At 57.1% G+C, this 20,520-nt stretch overlaps 2 protein-coding genes across 6 annotated transcripts in view; both read left to right on the top strand.

The window, feature by feature from the left end:
- Positions 1 to 10,279, top strand: part of LOC127053643 (hyaluronidase-2-like) — a 45,913-nt gene extending 35,634 nt beyond the window's left edge. For 2 of the 3 annotated variants that reach the window (XM_050958715.1, XM_050958716.1), the window contains exons 2-4: positions 1,791 to 2,762; positions 9,014 to 9,103; positions 9,689 to 10,279. In XM_050958715.1, coding sequence (XP_050814672.1) covers positions 1,836 to 2,762; positions 9,014 to 9,103; positions 9,689 to 10,036 — 1,365 coding nt within the window. In that variant the 5' untranslated portion in view covers positions 1,791 to 1,835 and the 3' untranslated portion in view covers positions 10,037 to 10,279. Of the gene's footprint in view, positions 1 to 1,146; positions 1,354 to 1,790; positions 2,763 to 9,013; positions 9,104 to 9,688 lie in introns of those variants that run through there. The other variant, XM_050958717.1, reaches the window with a different exon arrangement.
- LOC127053641 (hyaluronidase-2-like) overlaps positions 1 to 10,372 on the top strand; it is a 46,009-nt gene extending 35,637 nt beyond the window's left edge. For all 3 annotated transcript variants that reach the window (XM_050958711.1, XM_050958712.1, XM_050958713.1), the window contains exon 5: positions 10,275 to 10,372. The gene's annotated coding sequence lies outside the window, so the exon portion shown is untranslated. The remainder of the gene's footprint in view (positions 1 to 10,274) is intronic.
- Positions 10,373 to 20,520: the final 10,148 nt, after the last annotated feature.

Below are 20,520 nucleotides of genomic sequence, written 5' to 3' on the forward strand. Positions count from 1 at the left end.
AACCCAAATGAATTAATATCAGGGGCCAGAAAGCCTATTTATAATTTAAATCGGATAATCAGGTTACAGGCTGTTTTGGAGATAACTAACCAAACGGCCGCAGCTCTTGATCTATTGGCCGATCAATCAACTCATTTGTGGCCATAATGCTTATAAAGCTCTCCCGCCAGGTTGGCATGGCCAGTGTAGTGTGGCCAGAGCATTACCAGACGTTCAAGTAAACAATACACTGGTCTCGCGCCAAATCCTCAACCTGGGGACTTATTCTCACAAGCTCTTCACACCCTTGAAAGGGGCTCGGGTTAAACGTGCCGAAAACCCCCTAGTAATCAGGCAAACGGGATTTCATTCCTTTATACGGGGGCTAATTCCGGGACTGGGGGTGGCGGAGCTGGAAAGGGCTGTGGTAAACATTTCTGCAGAACTTGAAAAAGCAGCTAATGCTTACTTGGATGTGTTCCAAAAGTTACAACGAGAAATTGATGACATAGCAGAAGTAACACTGCAAAATAGGCGTGTGCTAGCTGCCATGAATGCTGAAGTGGGGGGGCCTGTGCTGGCATTGGGGAAAGATGTTGTTTTTATAGTAATCACTCTGATTTAATTGAGGAGGATTTGCAGGCCATCAAGGATACAGCTGTTATTTTCCACACTGTATCTCTTGATCATACCCTTAATTTTGAGGACTTTCTCCCAGACCTTGGGTCATGGTTTACTGGCCTTTTCTGTAAAATTGTCAAATGGATTCTTTTCTTTTTTTCTTTCTATGTGTCATTTGGGTAATGTTGAAATGTGCAAAATGTTTGTGTAGTGCTGTTACTAAGGGCTCTGCTGTCTGTAGGAAAACACAATATTTCTCCCTCCAGCTTGATCACAAATTGTGTAACGGGCCTGACAATTCGGATTATCAGGCCCGAAGTGGGGACTGTGACAGTCAGCAGTAACCCCTTAACAGCTAGTGGTTTTATAATAGCTGGCAACCATTAGGGGAAATTGGACGCCTCATGGACATAGTAGTCTGAACTTTTGAACTGTCTTCCCTTATCAGTCTTGAGACAGTTGAAGCTGGTCCTAAGCTGGTTTTTGCTGAGCAGATTCCAGAAGTGCCAGGTTTGCTAATCACCAATCAAATGCTAACATGACCGAAGAGTGTGTGTGTGTGTGTGTGTGTGTGTGTGTGTGTATAAAAGATTCCAGTTTTTTGTATGGAGTAGAGTATTTTTGTACCAAGGTAGAGAACTCCTTTTTTCCGCAGAATAAAGCAACCTTTCCTTATCTCTGTCTGGCTGTCATTGGCTCTCAGCTAGGCGGACCCAACATTTCAATAACACCATCAAGTCATACTGGGCTCAGGTGGGTTGCAGCAGGTCAGGACTGAAGTGCCTTGGCATAGCAGGGCAGGAAGGCTGATCTGGGGTCTGAGATGATAGTCTGCAATGCAGGAGATCTTGGTTCAGTTCCCAGCTCCACTGCAGTCATCCTGTATGGCCTCAGGTCAGTCACTTGAGCTCTGTGCCTCAGTTTCCCTTCAGCAGTGTGGAAAAGTATTCTCCCTAGTTCAGAGAAGAGATGCACTGATGTTTGTGAGGTGCTCACATGGGGGCCAGTGGCAGACCATTTGAGTACCTCAATGGATTGGAGGGGCATTGGCAAAGCTGGATTTGTGGGGTTGAGATAGTAGGGGGGCTTTGGGGCATTGGCAGAACTGGGAGAAGCTTGCAAAGCTCTACTGCTAGCGGGGTGGGGGAGTGCCTTTTGCTCTACCCTCTTACAGCCCTGTTCCCCTGCAGGCTGTGACCTGAAGCCATCCTGTGACCGAGCAGCCCAGTGAGAGAATGCGGGAAGGCTCTGTGCTGGCAGTGCCATGGCTCCTGATCCTTGCTGTCACCGGTGGCCGTGGGCAGGATGGGAAGCCAACCTTTGCCCCCCTTTTCACCTGGAAGCCCTTCATTGTGGCCTGGAATGCCCCCACCCAGGACTGCAAGCCCCGCTTCCAGGTCCAGCTGGACTTCAGCCTCTTTGACCTGAATGCCTCGCCCAATGAGGGCTTTGTAGACCAGAACCTCACCATCTTCTACAAGGAGCGCCTGGGCCTCTACCCCTACTACGATAAGCAGCAGGTGGCTGTGAATGGGGGTGTTCCCCAAAACAGCAGCCTACGGGAGCACCTGGACTGGCTCCAGGATGGAATCCGCCATTACATCCGCTCAGAGGCCAAGGAAGGGCTGACTGTCATTGTCTGGGAGGAATGGCGGCCCATCTGGATCCGCAACTGGCAGAACAAAGACATCTACCGCAAGAACTCCCGCAAGCTGGTGCTGTCGCAGCACCCTGACTGGCAGGAGGACATGGTGAACAAGGAGGCCCAGTACGAGTTTGAGAGCTCGGCCCGGAGATTCATGCTTCACACCCTGCGGCATGCCAAGAGCTACCGGCCCAAGCAGCTGTGGGGTTACTACCTCTTCCCGGACTGCTACAACCATGAGTACAGCAAGAATCCAGACAGCTACACGGGCCGCTGCCCTGACGTGGAGAAGACACGCAATGACCGGCTGTCCTGGCTCTGGAAGGAGAGCACAGCCCTCTACCCCTCCATCTACCTAGACCAGGTCCTGGCCTCCTCTGAGAACGGCCGCAAGTTTGTGCGCTCGCGGGTCATGGAGGCCTTGCGGATCTCCCACCAGCACCATGATGGTTACTCGCTGCCAGTCTTCGTCTACACCAGGCCTACCTACAGCCGTAAGCTGGACGTCCTGAGCAGTGTAAGGCAGTGCCCGCGCCCCAGGGATAGACCCATTTCTGCCAGAGACGTTGGGGCTAGAACCAGGGGTGAAAGTAGAAATAGGGATTTACTGGTGTGGGGCTGGGCTGGGTTGGGGCCAGCTCTGGCCCCCAGAAGGGGCAGGGATGGGGGGGGCATCAGAGCCAGCCCCAGCCTACTCTGTACTAGTAAGTGGCCTCCCCCTCCCCTAGTGGGGTAGCAGCAGCAGCTGGGGGCTCCAGCAGCAGTTTAAAGGGCCCAGGGCTTGGCTGCTGCTACCTACCCGGGCCCTTTAAAGTGCTGCCGGAGCCCCTGGCTGCCGCTGCTATCCCAGGGCTTTGGCAGCAGGGCTCCGGGGGCTATTTGAAGGGCCCAGGGGTCCCCTGCCTCTAGCACTCTGGGCCCTTTAAATAGCTGCTGGAGCAGTGGTGGTTATTTAAAGGGCCCAGGGCAGTAGAGGCAGCAGGAGTCCCAGCCCTTTAAATAACCCCTGGAGCCCTGCTGGTGCTTTATGGGGTAGAGCAGGGTCCCAGTCCCGCTTGCCCCTCTGCATCTGAGCTGACTTGCCAGCGGCCCTGTTGCTTGTGCTGCCTGGGCATAGAGCTCTTGCATGGTGGTAGCCAAGGGAGCTGAGACAGGGCAGCTCAGTGGCCTTCCTGGCAGGCTGGGGTGGAGGAGAGAAGGATGGGCAGTGGAGAGGGGGTGGAGGGAATCTTCCTGTGTTAGCCAGGTGGGTCTGTGAGATTGCATTCCAGCTCCCTGGTCCTGTCCAGTGTTGCCATGGCTGAGGATGAGTTCCTGAGCTTACCATGCCCCAGTGCAGCTGTTGAAATGGGAGCTGTGGCCCTGCTGCTGTGCAGGCTAACTGCACATTGACAGCCATGACTTCCTCTTTCTGGATCCTGTCCCGTGGGGCCCAGCTTCAGGAGGCAGCTGGAAGAAGAGCATGGCTTCAAGAGCTAGGACTCCTGGGTTCTGTTCCTAGCCCTCCTTCCTGAGCATGGGCAAATCACCTAGAGCCAGATTTTCTCAAGAGCTCAGCTAAAAATCTGGTGCCTGAGCTCCTGGACCCCAGGTGCGGCATGGGGGAAAGGTCCCATGTTGGGGGAGCCATAGGGAGCTGTGGTGGGGTGCAGAGTCTGTAATGATCACATCCTGTACTATGCCCCCATTAGCCGACTCCCCCTTGCCCAGTGTAGAAGGTCCATGCTGCCACAGGATGCCCTCTGTGGTGCCAAGCATCTCCATTGGGAAGTCTGTTTCCTGGTGCCCTGGGGTGTGACTGTCCCCACAAGGGCCTGTGGAGGCAGCATGATGGGCAGGAAGGTGGCTGTGGTGGGGAGAGAAAAGGCAGGAGTGAGAAGGTGGTGCTGGTACCATTGTTCTGGCCCATGCATGCCTGGCACTTAGTGGCAGGGTCTGCAGATACATTAAGCCATTCTTGAGTAAGAGGCCATGGCAATCTCTCCCTGTGGGGCAGGGGTGTGTTCGAGTTGTGAGCGGGCAGGCAGAGGCCAGTATCTGCCACAGGAGGGTGCCCCATTGTCCTAGGTGGGGCTCCAAGTCATGCTGGTGGGGTGACAGAGGGGGAGTGTGAGATCTGGGCAACTTCATGTTGCTAGCCCTATATGGGAATTGAGCGTGGGCTCTGTGGGCCAGGAGAGCAGGTCCATCAACCTCCCTGCTGATGGGGCAAAGCTATGCCCTGGGTAAGCTCCTCCAGTAGAGCATGGAGGAGCCTCGGGTGCTAGCTGGTGGTGGGTGGGCAAGGCAGGCACCCAGCTCCCTGGCAGCAATGGTGCAGGGGTAGAAGGCAACAGAATCTCATTTTCTGACTGAGGATGTAGCATGGGGGATGTGGGGTCTCCCAGCCATTTAGTATAAAGGGCCCCCTTGTAACAGAGAGCCCATGTGAATGGGCTCAGGTCTGAGACCTACTCCACTCTGTGCTCCCACCCTGCAGGCACAGGGGGAGGAAGCTGAGCCAAGCCCCGTGGGACACCTCTCAGGACAGAGGCTCTGCGGGATGTTTGGCTGCTGAGATGGGGCTGAAAGGGCCACTGAGGCCCAAAGCACCACGGGGACCCCAGTGGCTGCACCCATTAGTCCATCTATAGTGCCCAGCATGCCAGCTCTGCTGTGCGCAGCGCCCCCTGTCAGTGACTGAGTAGAAGTCCAGGGGGCCCTGCACACAGCCAGCTGCTTGCAGCCCCAGCCATGCTAAGCCATCTCTCTGGGGCGGGCTGGGAGTCAGAGGTTCTCAGGGTCCCCATGCTGTCCTGCCCAGCTGGGTGGCTCCTAGCTGCATGGGAGGAGGGCTTTTCCACCCTGGCCTTCTGGGCATTTTGAGGGGGTGGAGATGAGTGGGAGGACACAAGTGACCCCAGCTGGGCAGATCCCCCCCCCACACACACACACTCTTGGTGTTTGTGTTCTCCTTTTCCACTGTCTGCCAGGGCAGCACATGCCTAATGCTTCCTTATGTGTCCTGCTGAGTGCAGTTCCCACTGGAAGCGCTCCGGGGGGTGGAGAGGTCCTGGAGGGAGGTGGGATGGGAGTGGGGTCTCTGTGGGTGGCAGGCTGCTTCTATCTGTGGTGTATATACATTGTTGCTAGAGTGCAGCTCCCCTCTTAGTGGACAGGCCTGATCTTGTGTGCAGGGGAGGAAGGACCAGATGCTCTAATGGTTAGAGTGGGAACTGGATACCAGGACTCCTGGGTTCTATTCCTGGCTGTGGCTGCAGAGTGGGGTCGAGTGGCTAGAAGAAGAGACTGCGAGCCAGGACTCCTGGGTTCTATTCTCAATGCTGGTTCTTAAATTTTCTGACCTTGAATAAATCCTCTCCTGTCCCTCAGTTTTCATTTCTGTAATGTGCCTCTCATGGAGGCAATGAGAGGGTTTATTATGAGACACTGGATGCTGGTGTTTGGCAAATGCCCTAGTGATAGCTTAGGCGTAGCACTGGCATGGAGCAGGGCAGCTGGCTGATGGCCATTCTCAACCTGATCTGTGAGGGCAGATTAAAAAATTGAGGCGTGTTTAGTCTTGAGAAGACTGGGGGTAGGGGGAAACCTGATACCAGTCTTCAAATATGTTAAGGGCTCTTATGAAGAGGATGGTGCTTGAGTGTTCTCCATAGCCACTGACAGTAGGACAAAGACTAATAGCCTCCAAGGGAGGTTGTGGAATCCCTGTCACTGGAGGTTTTTAAGAACAAGTCAGACAAACCTCTGTCAGGGCTGGTCTAGGGTTACTTGGTCCTGCCTCAGCGCGGGGGACTGGACTTGATGGCTTCTCGGGGTCCCCTCCAGCACAATGTTGCTCTGAAATCCACAAGTCCAGCATTTCTCAAATGTGGCCACGTGCAGCCACCAGGGACTTTTCATGTGGCCACAACAGCCTCCTGGGCAGTGGGGGAGGGAAAATCAACCTCTTTTTCCCCCCCTCCCTACCTGTTGCTTCTGGATGCAGGGCCACCCGGGGAGGGGGCAAGTGGGGCAATTTGCCCTGGGCCCTGAAGGGGTTCCCACGAGAGTTTTTCATGGCCCTTGGAGCAGGGTCCTTCACTTGCTCCAGGGGCCCCAGTAAACTCTTGCAGGGCCCAGGCCCCCGGAGCTTCTTCCGCTCCTGGTCTTCAGCAATTCGGTGGCAGGGGGTCCTTTCGCTCCGGGACCTGCCGCCGAAGTGCTGGGTCTTTGGCAGCAATTCTGCGGCGTGGGGGGTCCTGAATCTTCTGGACGGCTCTGCCTGGATGCGGTGCCCTGCACTGCCTCTGGAGACAGGTGGGGTACAATGCTGCAAGAGCAAGGTGAGTTCTCAACCCCACTTGATAGCAGGTGGTAGGGCTCAGACTTCAGCCCTCGGGTAGTTGAGCAGCAGGCTCCAGTGGTGGGTCTTCAGGAACCTGGCCATGGGACTGCATGTGCCAACCCTCGGCTTTGGCCATTTGGCCCCGGCTTTGGGCTCTGGTCCCGGATTCCAGCTGCAGAGCCGACCCTTGGTGCTGACCTCTAGCCCCTGCTGTGCGGCAGCAGGCTCCGATCCCCAGCTTCAGCTGCACAGCCCCTGGCTCTGACCCACGCAGCCATGGGCACTGAACCCCGGCTCCAGCTGTGCAGGCTCACCACCCCCTTCCTCCATTTGCTTTGGGCCCTTGCTGTCTCCCCTGGCCCTGCATCCATGGCCTCAGGCCCTCACTACCTCCTCCTCTGACCCCCCACCCCATCCCCATCCAGGGCTTAATTTGTCCTGGGGCTTGCTGAGAATAGTGATATTAACAAACATGCAGGTATCACTTTTCCCAGCAGACCTATCACAGCCTCCCAGCTAGCTACCAGGTGTGCTGTGGAAAGTGATATTAACCAACATACAAATATCACTTTTCACAGCACTATTTTTATTGTCTGTACCAAAAATCCACATCTATGTGTATGTGGTTATTTTTTCTTTTTCCTCAAGTTAATTAAGTATTTTAGGAAAAAGTGTCAGTCTGGCACTAGCAAGAGTTGGTGGTCACACTCCGAAGCCACCAAAACTTTTGTTGAGAACCCCATGCACTAATGTCTCAGTGCTGAAGAGCTGGCTCTGTTTGGATTAATGTGACGTGAAGGGACTTTAATAGGCTACAACCCCTTTATGAGACTAGGATAGCAGGGGGCTGCTGTAGGTCAGGATTGAGGGACATTGTCAGGGCTGTGTGGGGTGAGCCTGGGGCAGGGATAGCAGGGGCTGTGGGTTGGGATTGAGGGGCACTGGCAGAGCTGTGTGCAGGGAGCCCAGGCCTGGGATCTCAGGAGGCTGCAGCAGCCAGATATGTGGGCAAGGCCATGTGTGGGATGACTGCTCAGAGTCTGGTTCTCAGTAGCTCCACCAGACCCACTTGCTAGACAAGCTAATCCTGAAGCTGCCCACCCCGATCCCAGGCAGGAGCTGAGCTTCACACAGGCCCTGCCTCCCACCTCTGGCACTCTCAGTGCAGCTCCCTAGCTGCTGGTGGCTCCCTCCTGCCTGACTGTCAGTGCTTGTTCCATCAGGCCACCTGCTGTCTCAGCAGCCCTGGTGGCTAGGCCCAGCCCAAGAACATGCATGCTATCCTGGGGCAAGGAAGGGATGGGCAGGAATGTGAGGAGCATGGAGTGGGGCTCCACCTCCACCGCTTCACAAAGTGTGTGCCACTAGGCTGGGTTCAGCCCTGGGATATCTCATATCTCAGGCCACGTCTACACTACAGCATAAAATCGAAATTATTAAAACCGGTTTTATAAAACTGGTTTTATAAAATCGATTTTACGCGTCCACACAAGGGCACATTAATTCGGTGGTGTGCGTCCATGGTTCTAGGCAACCATCGATTTCCGGAGCGGTGCACTCTGGGTAGCTCAGTAAAAGAATGAGACCAATAACTTCGATTTCCGTCCACACTAACCCTAAATCGATATAGTAATATCGATTTTAGGGTTACTCCTCTCGTTGGGGAGGAGTACAGAAATCGATTTTAAGAGCCCTTAAAATCGATTTAAAGTGCCTTCTAGTGTGGACGGTTACAGGGTTAAATCAATTTAACGCTATAGTGTGGACCAGGCCTCAGGTAACTGGCAACCTTTCACTCCTAGCTGCTTCATGGACTGAAAGGGGGGAGGCTAGGACTGCTCTCCTTTGTGCCAGAAAGGCAGCCCCCTCTAGAGTGAAGCACTGCAGCTGTTCTCACAGCACCCAGCAACAGTGTGGAGCACATAATGGCGAATCCCCCAGGCAGCTGGACTGTGGAAGAGATGGGAGAGCAATCAGGGAGGTGCAGTGTAGGGAGCTGGGATTTGGACAGCAGAATTGGGTGTGTTTGGGGGGGTAGCAGGAAAAGTACACTGGATCTTTAATGGCCTCAGATGGCAAGTTAGCATGCCCAAAAGCACCTGCCTCTAACACTACAGCAGGGCACTAGCACCACCCAGGAGGCCTCCTGGCCAGGCCTAGCCCTACTCAGAGACTAGCAGAGAGTTCACATCTCTGACACAGCCAACTGGAGTGTGAGCACGTGTGGGGGCACACACGCACCCTCAGCCCCACCCCTCCAACCGGGGGTTGACTGCTATGGCACTGCCCTCCCACGTGATCCTGATCCTCCTGCCCCTGGAGTATCCAGGTGAAAGCAAGAGATTAGAGTTTGCAGGTTGATTTGGGGAGCTGCACCTGCCTACCTCCTGCTGCAAGTTTCCACCCTAACCATTGGCCCTGTCTGGATTCCTCCCTGGCAGATGGACCTGGTCTCCACCATTGGCGAGAGCGCTGCCCTGGGGGCAGCTGGTGCCATCTTCGGGGGTGAGGAAGACTACGCCAAGAACCAGGTAGGTACCAGGGGAGGACAACTCCCCCTCCGCCCGCAGCAGGGAAGCATCCGCCTGCAATCTTGAGCTCTGGTATTGAGCATGGGGAGCACCTCTCAACAGGCCTGCTCCTGCCTCCTGTGGAGTCAGACTGAAACAGGATTGGGCCTGGTGCCCTGCTGGCATCTGCCTACTGCAGCTTGTGCTGTGAATGAGCCAGGGCTGCACACAGCACGTGTTGTGGCCTTGCTGGATGCTCTGGTCTGTGCCCGTGAGCTCTGAGCATCCCATGGTGCCTGACCTAGTGCAATCAGTGGGGCAGAGGAAGCTGCCAGTCTCCTTGGGGCCCTGCTGATCCTGCCCTGCTTGGCATTTCTGTCTCCTGGCTTGGCCTGGGCATAGGGAAGTGCTACCCCCTGCATGCAGCAATAGTGCTGCCAGCACCTGGGGACCTGAAGGCATGTGAAGGAACAGTGCTAGCTCCTGGCAGTGCTATTGGTATGCCCCGGTGGGCTTGAACTGCTCCTGGGTTCCCAGCAGGGCCTGCCATGGCAGTCGGTCCACAGCTGCCCTCTGGCTCTCACTCACCCCTCGTTCCCTTCCCAGAGCACCTGCCAGACCATCAAGGCCTACCTGGAGGAAGAGCTGGGTCACTATATCATCAACGTCACCACGGCGGCTCAGCGCTGCAGCCAGGCACTGTGCCAGGGTTGGGGGCGCTGCCTGCGCCGGGACAGCACCGCCAACGTCTTCCTCCACCTCAACCCGCTCAGCTTCCAGATCCGGCACCGGGGTGAGGCAGACAGGCAGCAGCCAATGCTGTGGGTGGAGGGTGAGCTGTCTGCTGCCGACACCGCCTACCTACGGACCCACTTCCGGTGCCAGTGTTACCAGGGCTGGCGTGGGGATGCGTGCGAGTGGCAGCTGAGCACACAAACAGTGGAGCCTGCCTAACCTGTGCTATTCTGGGACTTCTGGTGCTGGGGCTCCTGGCCCACTTGGACTATCTTGGCCCCTTACTGGGGTCCTCATGGCAGTAGGCAGTCTCCTGGTGCTTAACATGGCAGGGGCATGGGTGAAATAGATGGCACTTGTAGCCAGAGCTTCGCATGCCCCTCCGTGGGGCAGACAGACTTCGAACCCAGGAGCCTTTTGTATTTCATTTAGTACCGATGTAGTGGATCTATTTTAGGTGGCCCTCTGCCATGGCTGAGGGGGCAAGAGGCCCCTCCAGCGCTCCCCGTTGGCCAGCAGAGTGCCTGCAGCTGTGGGGTGGGGGGTGTTCTTGGGCAGTGATGCAGGGGTAGGGGGCAGCCTGCAGCTGGGAGGGAGTGGGGGGAGATCTGCCCTGGTGTGGAAATACAAGGGCTGTGCCCTGGACTGGCTTCATCCCCCAAAGCCAGGTTTCCCCTCCTTCCCTGCTGCTCGGTGTGCCCCAATGCGGAGCCTGGCCCCATGGTGTGGGGGGGGTGCTTATCCCGTCCCCGCTTCAGCAGAGGGACAGGGGCCTCTTGGCGTGAGCCAAGCTGTACAGGTGGTGTGGGGTGCCCCCTAGCTCTACTCTAGGCTTTGGAGTGGGTGGAGGAGCAAGGGGATGGCAGGGCCCTTCTTCTGTTGTAAGGAGAGGAGTGGCTATGCAATGAGTGGAGGAGTGTCTGGGAGGCAAGACCTGATGTGACATACTACTGTATGTGTCTGGAAACCCCCCTGGGGCTGGGGGAGGATATGCCTTTCAGTGCTGGAGTGAGGCGGGGGCTGGGCCGGGGGCCTCCCGGGAGCCAGCGCTCTGCCTCTGTCACCGAGAAACCATAGTGCTTTACCTCACCATTAAAGGTGGAATGAGAGAGCAGGCGGCTGCTGTTTGCTTATGGCGCGGCTCCCCCTTGCCCTGAGAGAAGGAGACAGTCCCATTTCCCCACCCCTGCTGCAGGGGAGGCTGGGACAGGCGTTCCAGGGGCTTTTAGTTGGGCCCTTCTTGGCTGGCAAAGTGCCTGGGCTAGGGAGGCAACTATATCCGAGTCAAGTTCGGACCATACTCCTCCTCTCCTCCCCCCACCCCCCAATGCTGACAATTCGCCATTTCTCTTGGCCCCTGGTGTGTGACTCAACAGCCAGCGTGCATGGTATCAAACACCTCTCCTTGGCTCACTGAGCTGCCCTCTGTTAGCTCCTGGCACACAGCAAGAAGACATCTGCCCGTGAGGTCTCCTGCTCCTGTAGGGTGTGCGCTCTCCCTGGCTGGGTCTCTTTGCCCGTGGGATGGCAGCAGAAGACAGCTATGGGGAAGGCTAGCTTGTGGAGGGGGCATTAAGGCTGGGAGCTAGCGTGAGTCATGCCTGCAGCTCCAGGGCATGGGGGGCAGCGGGCAGCCCCATGTCTCCATAGCCCAGCCCCCAGCAAGGTCATTTATCATTCAACCTGTGAATTGTTCCATGTACAGAGGCTGGTACCTCATGGGACACCTGCCCCTTTGTCTGACCTCCAGCAGTGGCCAGAGCCCCCTCATGCCAACAGCTGTCCATAAAACTATTGGCGGCCCTGTGTGCTAGCAGCATGGGTTCTGCAGGCATTGGGGAGATATGGAGGGGTGTTTTTGTTGCATACAGGAATGTCGCATGCTTATTCAAGGCCAGCAGCGAGGAGGAAAGCTGGGGCGGCTGAAATCTCAGACAGTGAGTGACTGACCCTCTCTGGGGGGTTTCTCTGGAAGCCATGCAGCTGGGGGTTCAGGGTTAATTACAGGAGGTGAGACCCATCTCTGACAGCTGGCCCTGCTCATGCATTGCAGGGTGCTGCACTGAGCTACATGGCTCCCCCCTTGCTGATGGCCCCCAGCTCTGAGTGCTGGAAGCTTGGCTCAAGGGGAGCCTGTTGCTCTGGGATGTTTCCTTTCCCCTTGGGCTCATGCCCCTCAGTATGGTGTGAAGCCGGGGGGGGGGGGCTGTCTTTGCCCACTCATCTTTGTGTTCTCCTTAAACAGTGCACGTGTTGGGTGCTACCCACCCCCCCATACCGCCAATGCCCAAGGCATGATCACCCTGTGTTGGGACCAGCACTAGGGGAGGGGCCTTGCTTTGACAGCTGGCCTGAAATACAGCAGCACCAGGGGAGTGGCATTGATTGATGGGAGAGCGCCCCCTACTGAGTAACCCCCTCTGCTCCCTGAAACACAGCATCCTGAGCTTCCCGTTGGGGTCTGCAGTAACTGAGTGGAGCGTGCCCCCTACTGAGCCCCTTACTCAGGCCTGTTGCTACTGGAAGGGTATGGGGGCATTTTCCCCCCCAGCAATTTCCTAGGGCCCCAAAATTATTGTCAGAAAAACCAGAACATGCTAGTCTGCATCCTTTCTATAATGGAACTCGCAGAGCAATAGCCAGATGCTAACTTTTCCTTTGGTAAATGCTTAAAATCCCAGATTTCCCTGTGGTCTAACACACCTGTCCAGGGGGCTGTTTTGTTTTTCAGTGACATCCAGGGCCCCAAAGTAGATCCAGTAATGAGACTCTAGAACCAGCCCTGCACCCACTTATACTCCCTGCAACACAGCACCAGCTCAGAGTGCCCCACCCCGCTTCCTGTACCGGCTGGGGCTTGTGGGGTGGTCACCCACCCAAGTCTTGGCTAGCCCAACCCTGCTTCACGTGTGCCAACCAGCAGGTGCACAGGCAAGGTAGCTGCAGTATCACGTTGTTGGTGCCTCTCTGCCAGGGTCAGCCCTGGTGTCTTAGGTTTCTGTGTGTTTTTGCAGGGCATGTGTGTCCCATGATGCTTTCGGGTGCTTTTTCAGGGAGTAACAGTCCACAGGGCTTTTTGGTAGTCCTGTTAGAAAAAGTCCTGGAGCTGCAGGCACGGTGGCCTCATGAGGAAGGGACCCGGTAGCTTGCCAGGCTTGGGCATGTGGCTGGACGGGATGGAGCTGGGGTCAGTAAGGAGCGGGTGGCTAAGTGGCTGGCACTTTCTCTCATTACCTACTAATAATTTCAAAGAGGAGGCTGGGCTTGACTTGCATGCGGCTGCTGGCCTTCCAGTGCAGTTTGCAAGAATGGCCCCCCTTGTTCCAGGACAGAGGAGGGGAGGAAGGGGAAGGAAGACAAGGGGGATGGGAGAGAGGAGGGGACAGAGAGCTTTGTCCTGACTCCCGAGCTGTCAGGCAACATGCCCCAAAGCACCATGGGACAGAGTGAGGGAAAGGGGTTATATGGGGGTTGAGGCAAGTGTTCAGTGGGAAAGGGGAAGGAGGGGTTTGTGCAGCCAGTTGGGTGGGGGCTGAAAGGAGAGGATGGGGGGGGGGGCTGGAAGGGGATGGGGAAGGCTATGGGCTCCTTTTGCTGGGTTTCCATGGTGCAGGCCCAGCAGCTTATGTGCTCTCCCTCCTGGAGGTTTCCCAGCCCAGTTCCCCTTGGCAATGCTGGCCTCCCCGCTGCCCAAGCATGTGCCTGTGCCCCAACCTTGCCCCTTGCACTGTGTTCCCTGCTGGCACTGCCACCACACTGCTCATTCCTATGGCTCCTGCTGCCGGCTTTGGCAGGAGCTGAGCTTGGGCAGCCAAAGCAAACACTGCCCAGGCCAGCATGGGGAAACCTCCCCAGGGCCTGGAGCAGGGCTAGTGTCCTGCCCTGGCTGCCAGGAGGAGGCAGCTGCTGTCTGTCAGGGGCTGACTTCCACTGGCTTCTCCAGCGCCTGCACCGGAGGGTCTTCACAAGTCCCCCAGTTTTGGGTGTAATGGGAGCCTGTGCTGGCCCAAGGGGTAGGCTGTTTGTCCTACAATGCATGGTGCAAGGGGTTAAAGCCAGAGAGGGGCACATACCCGGAGTGAGTGCAGCATAGATGGGAGCAGGACAAGCACCACACACCTTGCCCTGGGAGGCCCACAGGTGCTGTTTCAGTGACGCATCCAGTCTGTGGCTGCCCAGCTGAGGTGACCAGTGAGGTGGTTTGTGTGATGTGGAGACAGTGCCTGCTATGGGCAGGCCGGAGCCCCCTCCCCATTCATCACACAATAGGTACTTCCAGCCAGAGCTTCTGAGCAACCTCTTCACTGGCCACCCCAGGGAAACCAGATCCACTGGTTGCACCAAGCAGAGATGCATCTGCTCCCCAAAACTACTGTACAGTGTGCAACCATTTAGCTGTCTGTTCAGAACAGGCCTGTGGCTGGGATAGACAGAGCACCGTGAGGCCAGGCTGAGAGGCACCAGCAGAGCTGTAGGGGGCAGGGAGCCCCGGACTGGGCTAGCGGAGGGCTGTGGAACAGGACTTCAGAGCATTGGCAGAGCTGCATGGGGAAAACCTACAGGGGGCTGTATGGGGAACCGTTCCAGCTGGCCTCAGCTGTCTCCTTTGACCAGCTGTAAAACCCGATTCATTTGCGACTGCCCGTAGAATGCAGGCTCCAGGCTCCGGAGGAGATGCCGAGTTATGACCTGCTCTGGGAGGCTTCACAGTTCACTAGTGCTTTTCTTGGCCCTGAATTTGCTCTCCTGGGTAAGGGGTGATGCAGGGGTTAGACCTGAGCCTTTGCTCTCCACTTCCCCCTGTGAGCCAAGAGTCTGAATCACTCTTCTCCTCTTCCCCCCACACCCGCACCCCTGGCTGATGGGGGCGTGTTTTCTCCCCATCTACCCGCCCCCATGCAGTCTAGCCCAGATCACTTCAAGCCCTTTGTCCTATGACAGTGAGAGGTGTGTGGGTGGAGGAGCCCTGTCATTTCCATGTTCCAGGGGTGCTTTAACCCTTTGTGGTTTTTCAGAAACCTGCTGAAATCTCAGCTCCTCTGCCCTGGCAGGAGAAATGGCATCCAGGAGGGTCATTAGCATGGCCTACCCTTTTTGTCAGTATGGTGGGAGCAGCGTGACGTTTCCTAGGCATAGGGGCATCTCCCCCCCCCCACTGCAAAAGCGAGTATGGTGCTGTGGCCAGGCCAGGCTAGTATTCCTGGACCGTGACAGCCACAGACAGCTCCAGAAATAAGCCACAGCACAGGCAGTAGCATCGCTGGCCTCTCTCTTTCTCTGTGCTGTAACTGGAGCAAGGCATTTGGTCTCCACTGAGCCAGTCCATCCTTGGCCCCCCTCTGCCAATGTGCCAACCAGGCAGGGCCGGCTTTAGGAAGTGCGGGGCCCAATTCGAACACTTTCAGCGGGGCCCTAGCAGGGATGACTTAAAAAGAAAAAGTGTTTTTAAAAAAAAAAAAAACCCTTCCATTTCTTCCATGTATTATTTACTTTCCATAACTATATAAATAATAAAATTGTATATTATGTACATTGCATCATATATGCTGTTGATTGGTTATTAATGACTGCTGTTTCACATGTGTGGGTCCCTGCCACTCCCTGGGGGTGTGCACATGTGTGGGTCCCCGCTGCTTCCTTCCCCCCTCATTGAAGCAGGTGTGCAGGTTACCGGCTTGGGAACTGCAGGGCAGCAGTGGCCATAGGGCTGGTTCGAGGCTGGGCAGGGGCTGACTGGAGGTAGGGTCTGGCTGCAGGCAGGGCAAGGGGTGCGGGGCTGGCTGGAGACAGGGGAATGTGGGGCGGGCTGGCTTCAGGCAGGGCCACGGGGGTGCAGCAGGAGTTGGCAGGGCTGGAGACAGGAGTATGGGACGGACTGGCTGGCTTCAGGCAGGGCGAGTGCAGCAGGGGTTGGCTGGAGACAGGGCAGGGCGGGCAGTGCAGGGCTGGTGCGGGCAGGGATGTGTGGCAGGGGTTGGCTGGAGACAGGGCAGGGGGTTTGGTAGGGGCTGGCTGTGGGCAGGGGGTGGAGAGCTGGCTGCAGGCAGCGGGGGGGGCGGGGCTGGTGCGGGCAGGGCAGGGCAGGGGGTGCAGCAGAGGCAGCTGGAGCCCTGGCCCTTTAAAAAGACCCCAAGCCCCTCACTATCCCAGGGCTCTGGGGGCTATTTAAAGGGCCCAGGGCTCCCCTGCTTCTACCCCGCCCTGGACCTTTTAAATAGCCGTGGGAGCCCTGAGGAATGCATCGGGGCGGCGGGGCTCCGGCAGCCATTTAAAGGGCCGGGGTGGCAGAGGCAGCTGGAGCCCTGGCCCTTTAAATAGCCCCCAAATCCCCCTGCTACCCCAGGGCTCTGGGGGCTATTTAAAGGGCCCGGAGCTCCAGCCGGGGGCATGGGGCTTGCCGCACTCCAGCCGGAGCTCCAGCCAGGAGAGCGGGGCTGCAGGGCTTGTCGCGCTCCGGCCGGAGCTCCAGCCGGGCCGCGGGGCTTGCGGTGCTCTGGTCAGAGCTCCAGCTGAGAGAGCGGGGCTGTGGGGCAGCTGTGCTCCCACCGGCGCTTTGGTCAGGGGAGCGGGGCCATGGAAGACCCCGGAGCAGACCGCAGCCAGGGTAAGTAAAAAAATTTAAAAGGCACCTAAAGCGCGGGGCCTGATTCCCAGGAATTGGGCGAATCGGCCTAAAGCCGGCCCTGCAATCGGGTCAGTTAGTGGGGATTATGACTCCCATTTACACGGCTGCCATCAGCAGGGTGGGGCTTCCATTTAGGCGACCTAGGCAGTCGCCTAGAGTGCCAGGATTTGGGGGGGTGGCATTTTGCCGCTCTCGGTGGCAATTTGGCAGCGGGGGGTCCTTCCGTGCTCCGGGTCTTCGGCGGCAATTCTGCAGCGGTCCTTCACTCGCTCCGGGACCTGCCACTGAAGTGCCCCGAAGCCCAGGAGCGTGGAAGGACCCCCCCCCACTGCAGAACTTCCGCCGCTGACCGGGAGCACAGAAGGACCCCTGCCTAGGGCGCCAAAAACCCTGGTGGCGCTCCTGGCCATCAGACAGGACCAAGTTCCCGCCTGGGGCTGGATTCAAACCAGCACACCTTGCTCCCCGCCCCAAGGTGTCCTCCTCTGCCTCAGCAATCCTGTCACTGGAAGGCTCCGGTGTCACCATCTCTTCCCAGAATGGACAAAGCCGTCGCTAGTGAGTGCAGTGCATAGATGGGGGCACTCAGGGACAGGATGGGGAAGGGGAGGTGGAGCCCCCTCATTGCTCCCCCCTACATTGCCCCTCTGGCCCTTCCAAAATAGGTGACTGTTTTATTTGGGGTGTTTGCTTAGCTAAAGGCTGCAGCCAGCCAATTTACTCCAGCCATGACCCCGCCTGCACTGCGATGGGGCAGCCTTGCCTGGTATAGTGTGGGCGCAACCCAGGGTGCCCTGGGCAGGGCCTGAAATGCCTGCTGCCCGCTCTCCAGCAAAGAGTTAATAGGCTGAGCTGCATGAGTCAAGGCCCCGGTCTCCAGAAGCTGAAGACTGGATTGTTTCCTTTCCCAGTCTCCCTGGTGGCCCCCCCCACCGCAGTGTAATAGGAACCAGATTCGGCAGGGGCTGAGCTCTGTCCCATTCCCCTCCTCCTCCCCAGTGCTTGGCCGGCTGCTTTTCTGAGAAGTGTGTGTGCTGACACCTGCTGATGGATGCCTGGAACTGCTCCCCTAATCACAACAGGGGACTGGGCTACAGTGCCCCCCGAGCACTGCCCCTTTCAGAGCACCCCGCAGTACTGTACCGTTATCGCACACTGCCCCTTTCAGGGCACCCTGCAGCAGTGCCCCCTGCAGCACTGCCCCCTGCAGGGCACTCCCCCCTTTCCCCCCGTATTGCAGTGTTATTACACATCACCCCCTTCAGGGCACCTCACAGCACTGCACTGTTATTGCACTCTTCCCCCTGCAGGGCACCTCCCAGTACTGCACCATTATCGCACACTGCCTCCTTCGGGGCACCCTGCAATACTGTCCCCTGCAGCACTGCCCTGTTACCACACTCTGCCCCCTGCATGGCACCCCTGGGCACTGCACTGTTATTACACACTGCCCCCTGCAGGGCACCCCATAGCACTGCACAGTTATTGCACATTCTTCTAGGCTGGCTTATTCAGAGGCGATGGGGCTCAGCAAACTTGTGACCCAGCCAGCTCGCCTCCCTAGGTGAGGTGAATGCTGACGGTCATGTGACTGGTGAATCATGTCACCCCATTGGGGTAGAGAAGGTAGATGCCTGGAGAAGGCTGCTGAGGGCTGCAGAGTTTGGCAAGGCTCTGGCAGGGTATCATGATGTGCCGGGGAACAGGGACTCCAGGCAGGAAGGCCTGGGGATGGCTGCTGAGGAAGGAGCAGGGGCCAGCACAAAGGAGCTGGGAGGGGGATGGAGGGGAGCCTGGGAAGGGGGAAAAGCTGAACCCCGAGGGCAGGCAGAGGCGTGTCTGAGCTAGTGAAGACCAACCAGACTCTCAGACAGGCCCAGTGTGAAAACTGCGTTTGGTTTTGGCCTCGTATACCTGGGATGGGGTGGACCTTTTGTTAGGGACTTAGGCAGAGAGTCAAGTCACTGCAACAGCCAAACCAGTCTGTGAAATTATTGAGGAGCCCTGAAGAGAGGGAAACTGAGGCATGGATGTTGCAGGACCACCCCATGTCACAAGAAGATACTCTGGAGGTAAGGACTGGAGCCAGCACTGCTGCCCCCATCTCACACACACTGAGGCAGCCTGGGGGGGCTGGGCCGGTCCTGGGTTTTGGTTTGGCCCTTTATAGAAATCAGGGCCTGCTTTGGAGCTGGATCCTGGTTTGGGTTCAGCGCTCTGGTTTTGGAGGTGACTGGCGCCAGAGCTGTGTGGGACGTGGCCCATCTGGCTTGCACATGTACACCTCCCTCATCCCGTTTGACGGACCACCTGGAAATGTTCCGGAGTAGACCCCAGCCCCCGAGGCTCCCCCGGGACGCCAGCTGTGCTTACTGGGGGTTGAAACAGCCCCCCGCTCGCCCCCATTATGCTGCCCCTTAAGGCTCTCATAGGTTGGAAAGCTTCACTCATCCCCTTAATCCCTGGTTGGAAGAGTCTGCCCCATCCCACTCCCCCAGCCTGCCGTTGGCTGGGGAAGGAGGCAAACGGGGGAGGGGAGAAGGATCCCAGAGCTGGTGGGAGATTGGAAGCTTTCTTAGAGCAAATTAAGCTCCTGGCTCAGAGGGAGGCATTGTTCTAGTTGAGCTTCCTCCAGCCCCTCCTATCCAGCCCCACCAATCCCAGGGTGTAGGGTCTGGCAATGGGCTCCATCTGGGTCCTAAGCCACCCTTGGGCCTGCGTGGTCATGTTGGGCCCACAGGGACATGCTGCCATGGGCAGAGCAGGGCTGTGATCAGAGGGCCTTCAGGGAGTGGGCCCAGCCCTGGGCATGGTGTTTTACCCTGGCTGCCCCCTTTTAAAATGCTCTCTCTCCTGGGGGCGGCCAATGCCAGGGCTGTATATCTGGCTTTGCAGTAGCGGAGTGTGACACCCTCAGCCCAGCTGGGGCAGTACAGGTGAAGTCTCAGCACTACGCGGCTCTGCAGAGTATGGGGATGCAAGGATTCCTTGGGGATGGAGCTGAACCACCCCAGGACTGCATTTCCCCTGAGCCTTTTTGCCCTTGCCCCCTGCTTACCTCCCTTTCCCCACATCAGTTTGCATCCCGACACCAGCCCAGAGATTTATAGACAGGTCTCCACTTAGCCCTGGTCCACACTACAGCGTTAAATCGATTTAGCGCTGTACCCGTCCACACTACAAGGCACTTTAAATCGATTTTAAGGGCTCTTAAAATCGATTTCTGTACTCCTCCCCAACGAGAGGAGTAACCCTAAAATTGATATTACTATATTGATTTAGGGTTAGTGTGGATGGAAATCGAAGTTATTGGTTTCATTCTTTTACTGAGCTACCCAGAGTGCACCGCTCCGGAAATCGATGGTAGCCTAGGACCATGGACGCACACCACTGAATTAATGTGCCCTAGTGTGGACGCGTAAAATCGATTTTATAAAACCAGTTTTATAAAACCGGTTTTAATAATTTTGACTTTAGGCTGTAGTGTAGACGTGTCCTTACTTCTGCTTCCCCACTGATGCTACAGGCCTAGCTCCTAGTGGGGCAGGAAGGGAAGGGGCCCGCTCCATATGGGCTGGGGGGACTGACTCCTGCGGCCTGAGAAGTAGCCTGGCTGATTTTGGTTGGCTCCACTTTGTTACACTGGAACCTGGCAAGGCTAGTCAGCGTGGGCCACTGCTTCTGCTACTGAGCATAGCCACAAGGATATGGGCATGATCCACATCCAGCCCCAGGATATGATTTGCCTTCCCAGCCCACACTAGCTAGCCCCCAGCGCTGCGAGCTTCCTCAGAGCAGTGCCCTACCCATGCCAGCTGGCCTCCAGTGCTATGAGCTTCCTCACAGCAGTGCCCTGCCCATGCCAGCTGGCCCCCAGCGCTGCGAGCTTCCTCACAGCAGTGGCCTACCCATGCCAGCTGGCCCTCAGCACTGCCAGCTTCCTCAGAGCAGTGCCCTACACACGCCAGCTGGCCCCCAGCGCTGCCAGCTTCCTCGGAGCAATATCCTATCCACGCCAGCTGGCTCCCAGTGCTATCAGCTTCCATTGAGCAGTGCCCTGCCCATGCCAGCTGGCCCC

The sequence above is a fragment of the Gopherus flavomarginatus genome, chromosome 6 (genome assembly GCF_025201925.1).
Source record: "Gopherus flavomarginatus isolate rGopFla2 chromosome 6, rGopFla2.mat.asm, whole genome shotgun sequence".
Classification (NCBI taxonomy): Eukaryota; Metazoa; Chordata; order Testudines; family Testudinidae; genus Gopherus; species Gopherus flavomarginatus.